Below are 13,627 nucleotides of genomic sequence, written 5' to 3'. Positions count from 1 at the left end.
AAACTATTTAATACAGTTCTACATGAACCCTGTAAGGGTATAGCAATATACTTAACACTAACTTATGACATAACATGCATCATAGGCATAAGCCAATTCCTAAAGACTAGTGTATATTTTATGGTTTTCCGTTAACCAAACTATTCAAAAGTTTAGCTTTAGTACAATTTATTTTGTTTTATGAAATACCTTACATCTGTAATGTTAATGTTTCATCCTGTTTTAATTCTATTATCCAGAGATATTGCGTCTGTATCTCTGTGCAGTTTGAATATGTTTTGTTTTTTGAGATTTGTAGGTTTTATATAAGAATGCCATCCAAAATCCGAGCAGGAGCTATCCTAAAATTATTGATATTTGTGATCTAATTCAATCTATTCCTCTCCTTAGCACTCAGCTGGCTGTCCGTAGTCCTCTACTTGATCGGCAAGATGTGCAACAGCTACGGCATGTTCTCTCTCTACGTCGTCAGCATAGAGATCTTCCCTACCACCGTGAGAAACTCGCTAGCCAACGTGGCCAATACCGTGGGACGCATCGGGGCCATACTGGCACCACAAGTTCCTCTGCTGGTAAGATTCTTTAGTCTTTTCAACTTCTCTGTACAACAAATCATCGTCGTCGTCGTAATTACCGTCATATGAACAGAAAGACTGCTGGACGTAAGACTCCCTCAAGGCTTTTATAATGATCGGTCGAGCGCTACCCTCATTCATCTATTTTCTAAGATGTTGACCAGATAGTCCAGTATGATCTGTCTAACTACTAAAACTAATTGCATAAAAGTCGTCTCAGTAACAAACCGGCACATATATTATGTACATATCTACATCAACTGGATAAAGATGATGAACATTATGAAAACAATAGGAATAGATTATAGAGACAGACGAATTATACATGCATTATATAAGGAAAACATAGTAGAAATAGGACAGGAAAAAGGAAAGGCGAAAGTAAGACAGGGAGTGCGTCAGGGTTGTCCACTCTCGCCACTAATTTTTAATATATTCATTGAAACCGCCATCAGAAAAATTGTTGAACTGGAAAGGGGGGGTGTCAAAATTAACGGAGAAAGGTTTTATTTCGTTAGGTTTGCAGATGACATAGCAGCCATAGCAGAAAATTCTATAGAACTAGAACAGCTTGAAACGGAAATGGACCACATATTTACAGAATTTAGACTTAAAATCAACATCAATAAAACAAAAACATTAATAACATCTAAGCACAATAACAAAATAGATCCTATAAAAATCAGAAATACAGTAATTGAGCAAGTAAAAAGTTTTAAATACTTAGGAAGCATTGTAACATGTAACTCCAGATGCACTTCGGATATCGTCACACGCATAGCCATGGCTAAAAAAGCTTTCAACACCAATTTAAAGCAATGATATCCCGAAACATTAGAAAGCGATTTATCAAGACCTACGTCTGGAGTATAGCGTTATATGGTAGCGAGACGTGGACATTAACCCAGCGTGATAGAGACAGACTAAGCGCTTTTGAAATGTGGACATGGAGAAGAATGGAAGGTATAAGCTGGAAGGAGAGGAAAACGAATGCAGAAGTATTGGATTTGGTAGGTGAGAAGCGATCTCTGCTGAGAATGATTGAACACAGAAGGGGAAACATGTTGGGGCACCTGATACGGCACGATACTTACATAAAGTCTATAATAGAAGGAAGAATAGAAAAAAGGAGAGGCAGAGGAAGACAGAGACGTGCGTTTTTGGACCAAGCCAAGGAGAAAATCAACGTAGTGACGTATCAGGAGCTCAAAACAGTGGCAGAAAGAAGAACGGAGTGGCGGTTACTCTACCGACAAGAGCCAGGCTCTTAAGAGTTATGATGATGATCTACAACTTAACTCAGTCGTTTATTGAGAAGTTATGAGGAACTGTGATGTAGTTGAAGATTTGACTCTGGCTGAATTAGATTACTTATGCTTAACAAGTAAAATTTATGACGATTCACAAAGTTGCGACATCACCTTTTTATCGTTAATGAGTTTATTCTTATTTCTTGCAGGAACAATACATGCACAGCCTGCCAAGTGTAGTGATCGGGCTGGTAGCCTTCGTGCCCGGTCTGCTGGCTCTTCTGCTACCAGAAACCAGCCGGTCGCCGCTGCCCGACGACGTTCAGCAGGCCGAAAAACTGGACCAGACTGAAGAAGACGCTAAAGTTTGAGTGTGTGTAACAGTGAAAAGACAGTAGACAGTCGAGACACTTGAGCTTGCCTTTATTGCCCAAAAATTAATATCATTAACGGGTGTAACGCGATTAAATTTCATTATTATACGAGTATTTCACATTTTGCTTAGACGTCAGTCTTCCGTGACCACAGCTAGTGCAACCTGGCTGAAAAGTCGGAAAAAAGGTAAAATAATGCAATCTAATCGCGTTAGACCCGTGAATTACATTAATTATGTGTACAAAACGCGAGAGTTTAGTGTTTTGTTGCCCAATTTTGAATTTGTGATATATTTCTGGGTCGACATAAACTATGGTCGCTAGGTGCATAAATAGGAAGTTATATTATCATTGCTGACATTATAAGTTAGATATTTTATGTTTTAGCATATAATGGTTGGATCTGAGTGTAAATAGTGTGAGATATTTTTTACAATGATTATAGTTATTAAATAATAATGAAGTAAGGCTGAAATAAGGCCTTAGCTTAGCAAATTAGATTTAAAGATTGACTGTGCCAAAATAAAGATATTATTGTAAAATATGGTGCTCAAATGGCATTATCAAATTAGAAGATGTAGCGTCTAACCCCCTTAGGGCAGCTTGCACGTTCCAGGGTTAGCCAACAAACTCGGAGTTAACCGTTTATACAGGGTTCAACTATAGGTACCGTTAACTCCGAGTAAAGAATAGGGATGAAAATTCCGGTAAAAATCAAATGTTTTTTCGGGAATTTTACAAAATTTCGTTTTTTTCGGTTTTTTTCCAGTTCTATTCAGAAAAATTAAATACGCACAAATGCCACTGATGAGTGATGACAGTGTCAATGCCATAAATAAACACATTAGACATGCAACCTTAACCTACCTGTTTAAATTCATAATTAAGTATATTGAAAAATACATTTTTTTCGGAAGAAACTTGAAAAAAACGAGCCGTTTTGAAATTTTCCCGAAATTTTCCCGGTTTTTTCAACGCTAGTAAAGAATAAACGCGCCACAAGCCGCAATTAGGTTATAATCGTATTTCTTAATCTGTCATTTTGACTTAGGTATTTGTAAGAACGGGATAAAATATAAATAAACTAATTGAGGCTTGTAGTGTGTTTAGGAATAAGGGGATTAGTAAGCTTTAATTAAGTAATTAATGTGCTCTAAGATTTGTGATAATATTAAAAGTGACTTATTTGTGTATTTTTTTAATGTAGTTCTAACTACGAAATAAGTAAAAATGGAATGTTACCAATAATTAAGATACATCTTGTGATTCGTTTAATGCAGGTACTTTTTCTTGAATTATAATGAAACGCAATTAAAATAAAAAAATACTAAATAGGTGAGGGACGTTTTTAAAAATAAATGAATGTCCCCTTTAAGTATAACGAGCTAATAAGTAAATGAATAAATAAATAAGTAAATGAATAAATAAATAAGTAAATGAATAAATAAATAAGTAAATGAATAAATAAGTTTAAGTAAATGAGTAAATGAGTATGGGTTTAGAAGTTTAGAGGTATACTTTCCCTCAAGGGTACATAATTTTTTTCCACACTGTCTGGGCTTATGCCCAGACTGGCCAGTAAATAATAAGCCTTAGTTGCTCTCGTGTTACATTATAATCAATATGATTAAACATATATGTATATATTTATTACTTTGTATATTTTTGTATATTTGTCATAAATAGAGATAAGATATATTTTTACTACGTTGTTCAAAAATAGCGCATTTATATTGGGATCGTATAATTTTCAATCCTGCATCATACTCTTGCAATAAGTTTATCTACAAAGATACACCAGAATAAGAAAGAGTGATGAAATACAAGTATGACATTAAAAATCATTTAAATACCTATATGAGAAGGAGTACGATATCACTCAGTAACTTTATTTTCATTTCTCATGATCGTAAAGTTTGGGTTTTTAAGTCGCGTATGAGCAGCAAGCAACCACGAGATGGTCTGATGGTGTGAAGGGGGTGGTTGGCGGCAACATGCAGCGCGTGACCCATATGGCTTATGACCGCACACTATGGAGACGGAGCATACACGGTCGCGATCCTCAGCAATGAGGGACCGAGGAAGAAGAAGAAGATGAGCAGCAAAAAGCTGCTTTTTATGTTCTAGTGCATAAAGTAAAATTATTTATTACGATCCTTGTGCACAGTGCATAAAAAAAACAACGGGTTGCAGCACTCCAGGAGTGCCGGCAGAAGTGAAAGCTTGAAGTCATAATGTATTGTTTGTCCACATTTTCGTTAGTCATAATTTGGTTTTTCTTAGAAACGCGTAACTTTTCAGGATTGCCATAAAACAAACCTAACCTAACCTGTCTATATTAGGATAACCTGAGGAAAATCCTGAAAAGTTGACGGTTTCAGAATTATGACTAAGGATAATATGACAATCATTACATTATGACTTTCAATAATGATGTCAAACATTTACACACACAATTTATATCACATTAAAAAAAACACTTCAGAACTATTACAATTATTTAATATTAAAAAGTTTATCTCTCAGAAAAATCAACTTCCATCCATAATTTCGATCAGGTCACGTGTCCGTCTTACGAATTTTCAATCTGTCGCTCACGTGACCTGTCGCGAAAAAAGTTCACAGCGCCGCTAAAGAAGTTTTCACTTCAAAAAAAAAGTGTCGGTTATTGGTTCTTGCCGGCCATTGCCGGCTCTACGTTACTTGTTGTATATCTACTATTAATTCACAAATTATGAGATAAAAATCTGTAACATTCTCTTTCTAATCTGCCAATACCACTGTTATCATCATCATTGTCATGCCAAAAGTATTGTTATAATATAACTAAGTAAATATTGGTTTACAAATTGTACATATAGTTATCGTCTAATATTTAATAAATTGATTATGCAAAACTACGTTAGATGTTTTTTTGGAGATAATCAATAATTTATTTTTGCCTGACACGGCTCCTACGAGCGTATACACTTGCCCTTAAACGGATCCCCACTATTTTTGTTACACCTTGTAGAAACACTAGTTAAACTTTAGATAATACCTGTTAAAATAAAACCGGCCAAGTGAGAGTCGGGCTCGCGCACGTTTGTTGTATGGTAACCCCCGCTTAAATATTTATTTTATTCTGTTTTTAGTATTTGCTGTTATAGCAGCAACAGAAATACATCATCTGTGAAAATTTCAAATGTCTAGCTATCACGGTTCGTGAGATACAGCCTGGTGACTGACGGACAGACAGACAGACAGCAGAGTCTTAGTAATAGGGTACGGAACCCTAAAAGCTAGGAAAATAAGTAATAATAAAAAAATAAAATTTCGTAATAAATATTTATTATTATAAATTTAGAGCTATAAGTCTTGTAGAGAGAATCAGCTGGCCTGCTTGACCTTGGGCGCCTGTCCGAGGGCCTCGGCCTCCGCCAGGGTGTCGGGCATCTTCGTGCCCAGGGTCTCGGGCTGCGTGAGCACGAGCAGGCCCGAGATCACGCCCATGGTCCCAAACATCAGGGATGGGATGCCCTCCCAGTACTCCATCTATAGAATAGAATAGAAGATCTTTATTTCGCTTTAAAATGTGGTACAAGAGATGTTATAAAAATATATCGTGGTCACACACATTCCACACAAACAGGCATGCAAAATTTAAAGTACCTAAATATTAAAAGAAAGCATGCAACGGTACGCATTTAGAGTACTTAAAACATATATATAAGATAGAATCACATTTTTAGAAACTGAAGTAAATATAATTTCATTTTTGGTAACACAGGCAACTAATACTCATCGAGACAATTCTAACAAACCTAAACAGAATTAGGTTTCGTTGTTTTATCACAGAGTTCCTGACCTATGGCCACCTCCTGTCTCCATCACCAGATCAGCTCGATGTCATCATAATTTTATATTGTCATCCAATTTACATATGTGTGCAAAATTTCAGCTCAATCGGAAATCGGGAAGTGGGTCAAATTTAGCTTCCAAGATTTGACTTTGACCAACACGTAATAAAGTTAATAACCGAGGTATATAAAATTGCGACAGTTATATTCTTCTAATATAAAAAAACAAATGTGTTCACTAGATCGTCGTCACTGCAGTTGTTTATAAATAACAAAATGATAGAAATAAAATAAATAAAGATGATAAAAATGAACAAGGAATAATGCAAAAAAAATTTTTTTAACTAAATCAAAACTGAAAGATTTCTATGTAGTAAAAGAAAAAAATGCGTTTTATATTAGATAAAAAGCGGATGCTAGATAAGAACAGAAGGAATATTCAAGGAATTATAACTTCGATAAATTAAAGATAGTAATAGTAAAATAACTGCCAATGCCAACATACTTAACTCCAATGTCATTTAAGTATCTATTTGTTTGGCATTTATTTATTTGGCTGCCATTGTCGGTATTTAATTGTCATTGTTAATGTATTAACACTATTAACTAAAGACCAAACTTGGAAACCTGGATTAAAGTTCTTTTCCTTCTGGCTAATTGCCCAGAACCATAATTTGTTGTTTATGAATGACTACTTTTTAGTTCAGAACATGCTAGACAGCCAATTTTAGAGTCTGTGCGGAAAGAGAAAGACCATGGAATATGGAATATAACGCTGCGTCTTACGTAAGCGAACAACTCGAGAACGCGAAGCGAATCGGCACGGCGCGGTGCGGCGGGCCCACGGCGTTCGCGTTCGCAACGAGATCGCCCACGTATTTAGGACACTTCTATAGGTATCAAAGGATTGATTTACCCCGAGCCGCGCCGCTTCGCGTTCGCGCGTAAGTAACCAACATATTTTATAACTCTTCCGCGCACTCTAAAAACTTTTCCTGTGTTAAACCCCCGGATCTAGGATTTACAAGATTGCGTAACAAATACCAAGAGTGCAAAAATCTAAAGTAAAACTTACCAGAGCAGGCGTGAGCGGCGCCGTGATCGAACCAACGCGACCAATCATAGATGAGAACGCGAGCAGCGTGTGACGGAACTGCGTGGGATAGAGCTCTGACGTGAACAGGTACAGCGACGTGAACACCACGGAGATACCGAACTTGCCCACCAGGAAGAGGATCAGGCTGAAGGTCGCTAGTTCTGGAAGCATATTCAAGTGGTAATGAAGTTATAACATCTATTTCATTCTATAAGTTATAAAGAATACTACAGAAGACGCCTTGTTTTGGAATTTAAAATTTGTAATTTGGTTTAAGCTAACTTTGAACCGACTTGAACGGAACAAAGACAAAAGTGGTATTATAACCGTCGTACTCGTATTTTCATAGAAATTTAACATTATTGATGACAAAGTGTGGTAATGTCAATGTCATCAATAATGTTAAATTTCTATAAAAATACAACGGTTATAATAATAACACTTTTGTCTTTGTTCTGTTCAAGTCGGTTCAAAGTTAGCTTAAACCAAATTACAAATTTTAGATTCCTTTATCTTTTGCACTGCGCTCTATTAAGAAGTTGGATTTCCACCGTAATTATTTCTACTGAAAGTAGGAATAGGAAACCAAAGCAATTGAGCTATCTGCATTGAGCTTTGAGCGTCTTTTTCAAAAAGCTATGTACCATGGACACTATATAACAAAAAGTTCACCGAAGTCCTAGAACGTGACTTCGGTGAACTTTTTGTTAGGTCATCAATATCATCAATAATAACCATCAATAGTAGCGGATGAAACAGCATTCCAAAAGTATTTGCTATTCTGGAATTCTTTTCCATATGAGATATTCTCTACAATTCGCGTCCTAAATTAGCGCTATTTTTTCTTATCAGAGATACTTTTGAGTTGTACCAATTCAATTTCATTATTTTGATATCATTGGTAACTAAAATATCTACAATGACATTGGTTTTAACAGAAATTATCAGTCTACATATTAAAAGGACCTCGTGAAATTTTATCTGATAGCTCCATCGCATTGTTGCAAGCGATAATGAAGATTATGATAAATTTGATAATGGATTATATTATTTTAATATATATTTAGACAGATGTTAATGCCACATGAAATATAAAATGTCATATTTTTTAACTAGCGGTGGCAGCATGGTTCCATTTTTATCGCCTGTCACTATGCCTGTCACTTTCGCACTTACATACTGGTTAGAACGTGACAGGCATCGTGACAGGTGATAAAATGCGACCATGCTACGCCCGCAGATTATTTTATTTTATTTATTTTATACATATATTATTTTCATAAACTTAAAAACTAAACACTATTTTGGCGACAGAACGGCGTGGCTCCGTTGTATCGTCTGCTCTTGTGTCGGATTCAGCAGTTTGCCCCGGAACCTCCAAAACACGACACCCTTCGGTGGTCGCGGCACGCGCACCACAACAGAGTTGAAGTGCACGTAGATAACTTGACCAAAAAGCACCTAATCCTATAGGTAATGAATCTTCTTTAGTTTTGTTTTGCCTATAAACTACGATGCCACAGGCAGACAAACAAACAAATACCTAAATCTTATAACATCTCTTATGATGTCGGAGTAAAAAAACTTACCATTATTGTCAATGAAAGCGAAGATAATATTGCAAGCGGCAGCCAGGAAGAAACCGCAACTGAGCGTAATCTTCCTTCCAACGCGATTCAACACCAACGCAGCAGTGTAGAAGCCAGGAATCTCGATGGCGCAGACGAGAATATAGTTGAGGTACATATTGCCGGCGAGACCGGTGGAGTTGATGGATAGGCCATAGTACACGAAGGTGGTGGTGATCCACCAGATGGGAGTAGTCAGGACCCGTCGAAGGAGAATACGGGACTTGACGATCGTCTTGAGGAGACCATCGGAGCTATCGGTCTGAGGAAAAATGTGACAGTCAGATAAAAGAAAACACAGGTATAGTTGAAATTTTTAAGGTGTTTGAATTGTAGGAAGAGCTCATAGATATTTTAAAAATGTCTAACGACACATATAAGTACCATAGGAGCATTGTTAATTTCACTGCAACAGTAAAACATGAGCCGTACCGTTTTCTTTTAAAAATGATTTATGTTACATCATACAAATTTTACAAACATATGTCGGTTCAGTCAAGGAATTTGGTTTCTGTGCTACTTTGCACAGGTACAGGAAATGCCTTGACCGTGCCCACTAAATTTGTATGGAAAAAATCAATTTACCTTATTTTCGTCCACAGGCGCGGGCGTTAACAACGCCTGCATAGATTTCTCGCTAATCTCCTTCCTGTTCACATTTGAAACCCTTTCTAGAACCTCTTTAGCTTCCACAAACTTCTCTTTAGCGAGCAGCCACCTCACGCTCTCTTTCAGCACCCAGTAGTAGGCGATGATGAGGAAGCAGGGGATGTGGAGGACCAGGATCATGTAACGCCAGGGCTGGACCAGCCAGGCTACGCCGCCAAGGATGACCTGGCCGACGGCGAACATGGAGGAGCAAGTTGCGCTTGTTATTACTCGGTATTTGGGACCCACCAGTTCAGCAGCTACAAAATACAGTTGTGTTAGGATGATAATAAGATGCGATGAGATTAATTTAAGCATAAGTAGTAAAAGGCCATGCAGGGTAGTACTGAACGTGTAGGTATTATGAACTTAACTTTCGGATACAAAGACAGAAAGTCGTCTAATAATCGAGAAGTCTTTAATAAACCCAAACTTAAATAAGTGTATTTGTTTTTTTCACCTAAAGCCACCTTCGGTCTCCATCATCAAATCAGCTCTAATGAGCTGCAGAAGTGGTTTCAATGTAGCTCCCAAGATTAGACCCACGGAAGTTAATTCTTATGAGATGGAGAACGCATAAAGTGTTTTTCCCCTCACTAGCTCGGAAAGCCGTCTTTTATCCTTTAAAACAAGCGGGGAAAAACGCATTTTATCCACTAGTGGGGAAAGTAATTTGACCTTGGATGGAGCGTGTTTAAGTAGCTTTTGACAGATAACAAAACGTAAAACGCTCATAGTAATGGTTTGTTCGATATTAATTATCATTAAATAAATGGTTTGAGTATTTAATAAAAAATACCAAATTTAGCTTTATTTAATTATTTTAAGTCATAAACCTTAAAATTCTATAAAAACCTTTGTTCTTTTATAATGATGTTGATCATAATTCTGAACGCACAAGTTGAGTCGATGCAATTTCAAAACGCATCATTGACATTTCATACGTCAGAAATGTCAACATTGTCAACAAAAATTTTAGTTAAAAACTTCTTACGTAAAAGTACAGAATTTCCAGAGTTCTTTGTTATAATATCGTAAAAAAATGAGTGATTCCAGTTGATGAAGATGATCTAACGCCTGTGGATGTTGCACTTTCCTCGCTATAGTGAGGGGAAAAGTTTTGTGTTACACACGGGTGCAAATGTATTTTACTTCTCGTGTGTTAAAACACTCGCAACGCTCAGGATTCTATTTTAGAACCACTCGCTTTACTCGTGGTTCAACTATAGAATCCTTTCGCTTGCTCGTGTTTCAATTCCACACTCGCGGGTAAAATACAACTTTGCACCCTTGTATAACAAATAACTATTTTGTCGCCGATCTCATCAAAATGTACCGTCAAATCCGTGTAAGAAAAGAAGACACAGACTTTGAGAGAATATTAATTTTTAACAAGCAGAAACGTCTGCGAACGATGCTATTAAGCTTAGAATAAATTTAAAAGTGGAAAAATTACTGCCTTGGGTGAGACTTGAACTCACGGCCTCTACTACGACTATGACTACGATGGACTATATGAGGTCTTGGTTGGTGGCTCAGTTGGAAGAGCACTGGAGTATCGTTTCAGAGAATACTTTGGAGATTCAGCACTGTTGGAGATATAAGATAATATTCTATATTTTAGAATGCACAGGCTGTTCCCAAGCTTATTAAAAAGTAGGTTTGGAACTGTAAGTAAAAATCTTACCAAAGATATAAGAAGAACTGAACGTGCCAGCACCAAGAGTAGTCTGCAGCACTTGAAAGGCGAGATACATGGGGTAGTTGACGGAGAAGGCTCTGATAAGACCGAACAGGGCCAGGTTAAACACGCTGATGACGAGGGCCACACGTCTGCCGTACTTGTCGGACACGAAGCCGGTGATGGGAAGGACTAGAAGGGTGCCCACGCTGCTGAGGGTACCGGCCAGTGCTCGTAGCCATTCGTTGCAGCCCAGGTCAAACTGGAAAAGATACGCTCAATTAGAGGTACCTGGGTCATTCTACTTTTTCATGGTTTAATCTATTGCCATAATCTAATATTGAATATTTCTGTATAAAAATTGTATTTCCAAATTGTACCTGACACAAATATTACAAATTTGTTGACTAAAATTCATATATTAATATTGATTCATGTAAATAAATGGTAACAGTGGTAAATGAATTATTTTCATACAAATCGGGAGACTATGAAGAACACTATTTATTTATTGAACAAAGCTATCGGGTTTGATAGCGCCTAAATAAGCTTCTTTCTCTATCATATTTAAAACAAAAAATGAAAGTAATGGATACGTATTCTTAAATGTTAATTTTACGAAAAGTGACAAAATCTTATGAAAAACTCAACAAAAAGTATAATGGCCCACCTAGGTACAAAATAAATTGACATACAACTTTATTTAGAACCCTAACCTACCCTATCATGATTCTGTGGATTTCATAATTGTAATAAAGAGTACATATCAAAAGCAATACTGTAGTTTTTATTTCTCTAGAGAACCACACACCGTCAGCCCATCGAGAAAACCCCAAGAGCTTTACGTGCCTATGCCGTGTGTTGTGCGTGCATATGTGGTAGTCGATTTAAACTATGTTTGCATTCCAAAAAATCAGTTAAACATATACTCAAATTATACCAACTTACATCATACACAACAGAGTTAGTTCTATCGTACACAAAACCATCGCATTCCTGAGTAGCACCCTGGTTAAAGATATTAGCGGGGCAGGATTGCGGAGTGCCACTTCCACTTAAGGGTACGTAGCGCTCGCAACTCTGAGGGTTTCCGTTGCCATCAGCCGGTATCGCGTTCAGGATCCAATTTGGACTGTACTCGTGTTCTGCGCCAGGGATCTCACCGCATTCTGGTATCACGCATCTGCATATAATTGGAGTGGATGAGTATGTGAAGATAATTTATAGGAGACTCATACAAAGCTGGCTTCATAAGTCAGATTCATTTATTGCCCTAACTATTATGTATCATGTCAGATGACATAGGTAACGAAAAAATCCAATAGCTCAGATCAATAAGGTGATACAAGTTCTTGAACAACGATTTTATTTAGGAAATATTTAAACAAATCCCATAACTCAGGAACAAATGTTAATGCCCATCACATAAATAAATATTAAAAATAAAATTTGAACCCAAGACAACCAGCATAAAAGGCAGCTAGGCTGAAGGGGTTATCAAAATGAAATAAAACTATGAAAACGGATTATATCGCACCCACCCGTGACACCCGTTGACCACGAACGCTGTAAAGAGTTCGAAACGTCGGGATGTATTATAAATTCAATATACGCGATATAATCCGTTTTCATAGTTTTATTTCATGAGTAACTATCGCGGTAACCGAAGACAATATTGGGTTATCAAAATATTAAGTAATTAAGTATCCAATTTTTGTCTGACACTTGACACTAAACTAATAGTTGCTTAATCTTGAAAGCTTCGTAACATAATGTATACAATATCTTATAAATTGCTACCTGTGTGGCACTGCAGCGGCCGAGAAAATGTACTCGCTCATGAACGCAGACATGATGATAGGGATGGAGACGAGCAGAAGATTGTACAACTGGAACCTCCCGAACTGTCCCAATTCGTTGACCAACACCCAATCCAGGTCTATTACTGGAGGGTCAGGGCGACTGGGCCTGCCGGAATCCGGTCCATCTGGGTTTTTGAAATCTAGCCCTGGAACGGCTATCGGGGGGCCAGGGAAACCTGGCCTGCCTGGACCTGGTGGACCTTCAGGACCTGGTGGGCCTGCAGGACCTTTGTGAGGCTCTGGGCCATTTGATGGCCCTTCCGGCCTCCCATGGCCCACTCCTGGTGAACCTTCGCTATCAGGTCCCGGACCTGGACCAACTGTCACTCCATTCATGGTTGAACGGTGCGCCCGCACCTGCGGACTTTACTGCAATGGCGGTAAGCCCGCTGATCCAATAAGAGGATATTAATTTATCGGCATTTCGGATTAGGCGACGTGGAAGATAACGCTGGAGGTTTGCTATACTAGCTGTTTGACCACTGTTTGTGGATTGTGATACTTAATAACTCAGTATAAGAGATTAATAAATTTATTTAAAGCAAACACAACTCGATACGGATATGAAAACACCCAAAAATAAACCTGATAGTGGACGGCGTACGAGCCCAAGTCCAACGAAAAATCGCAAATCAATCGCATATTTTTTTGTATGGGATTTTTTTTACAGAAAC

The 13,627-nt window shown here is 37.6% G+C and overlaps 2 protein-coding genes across 4 annotated transcripts in view; one reads left to right on the top strand and one right to left on the bottom strand.

Moving 5' to 3' along the window:
- LOC134744587 (organic cation transporter protein-like) overlaps window positions 1-5,066 on the top strand; it is a 48,286-nt gene extending 43,220 nt beyond the window's left edge. For 2 of the 3 annotated variants that reach the window (XM_063678444.1, XM_063678445.1), the window contains exons 9-10: window positions 391-572; window positions 2,035-5,066. In XM_063678444.1, coding sequence (XP_063534514.1) covers window positions 391-572; window positions 2,035-2,196 — 344 coding nt within the window. In that variant the 3' untranslated portion in view covers window positions 2,197-5,066. The remainder of the gene's footprint in view (window positions 1-390; window positions 573-2,034) is intronic. The other variant, XR_010128097.1, reaches the window with a different exon arrangement.
- Window positions 5,067-5,565: 499 nt separating this feature from the next.
- LOC134744571 (organic cation transporter protein-like) lies at window positions 5,566-13,338 on the bottom strand. The gene is made up of 7 exons (XM_063678416.1): window positions 12,892-13,338; window positions 12,040-12,274; window positions 11,098-11,353; window positions 9,348-9,670; window positions 8,724-9,024; window positions 7,114-7,295; window positions 5,566-5,733 (listed from the first exon to the last, which is right to left on the bottom strand). The coding sequence occupies exons 1-7, from the start codon at window positions 13,287-13,289 to the stop codon at window positions 5,569-5,571; spliced, it is 1,860 nt and encodes a 619-aa protein (XP_063534486.1). The 5' UTR covers window positions 13,290-13,338; the 3' UTR covers window positions 5,566-5,568.
- Between the last annotated feature and the right edge of the window lie 289 nt (window positions 13,339-13,627).

Source organism: Cydia strobilella, chromosome 10 (genome assembly GCF_947568885.1).
Source record: "Cydia strobilella chromosome 10, ilCydStro3.1, whole genome shotgun sequence".
In the NCBI taxonomy this organism is placed as follows: Eukaryota; Metazoa; Arthropoda; class Insecta; order Lepidoptera; family Tortricidae; genus Cydia; species Cydia strobilella.
This window is presented reverse-complemented; position numbering and strand designations above follow the sequence as displayed.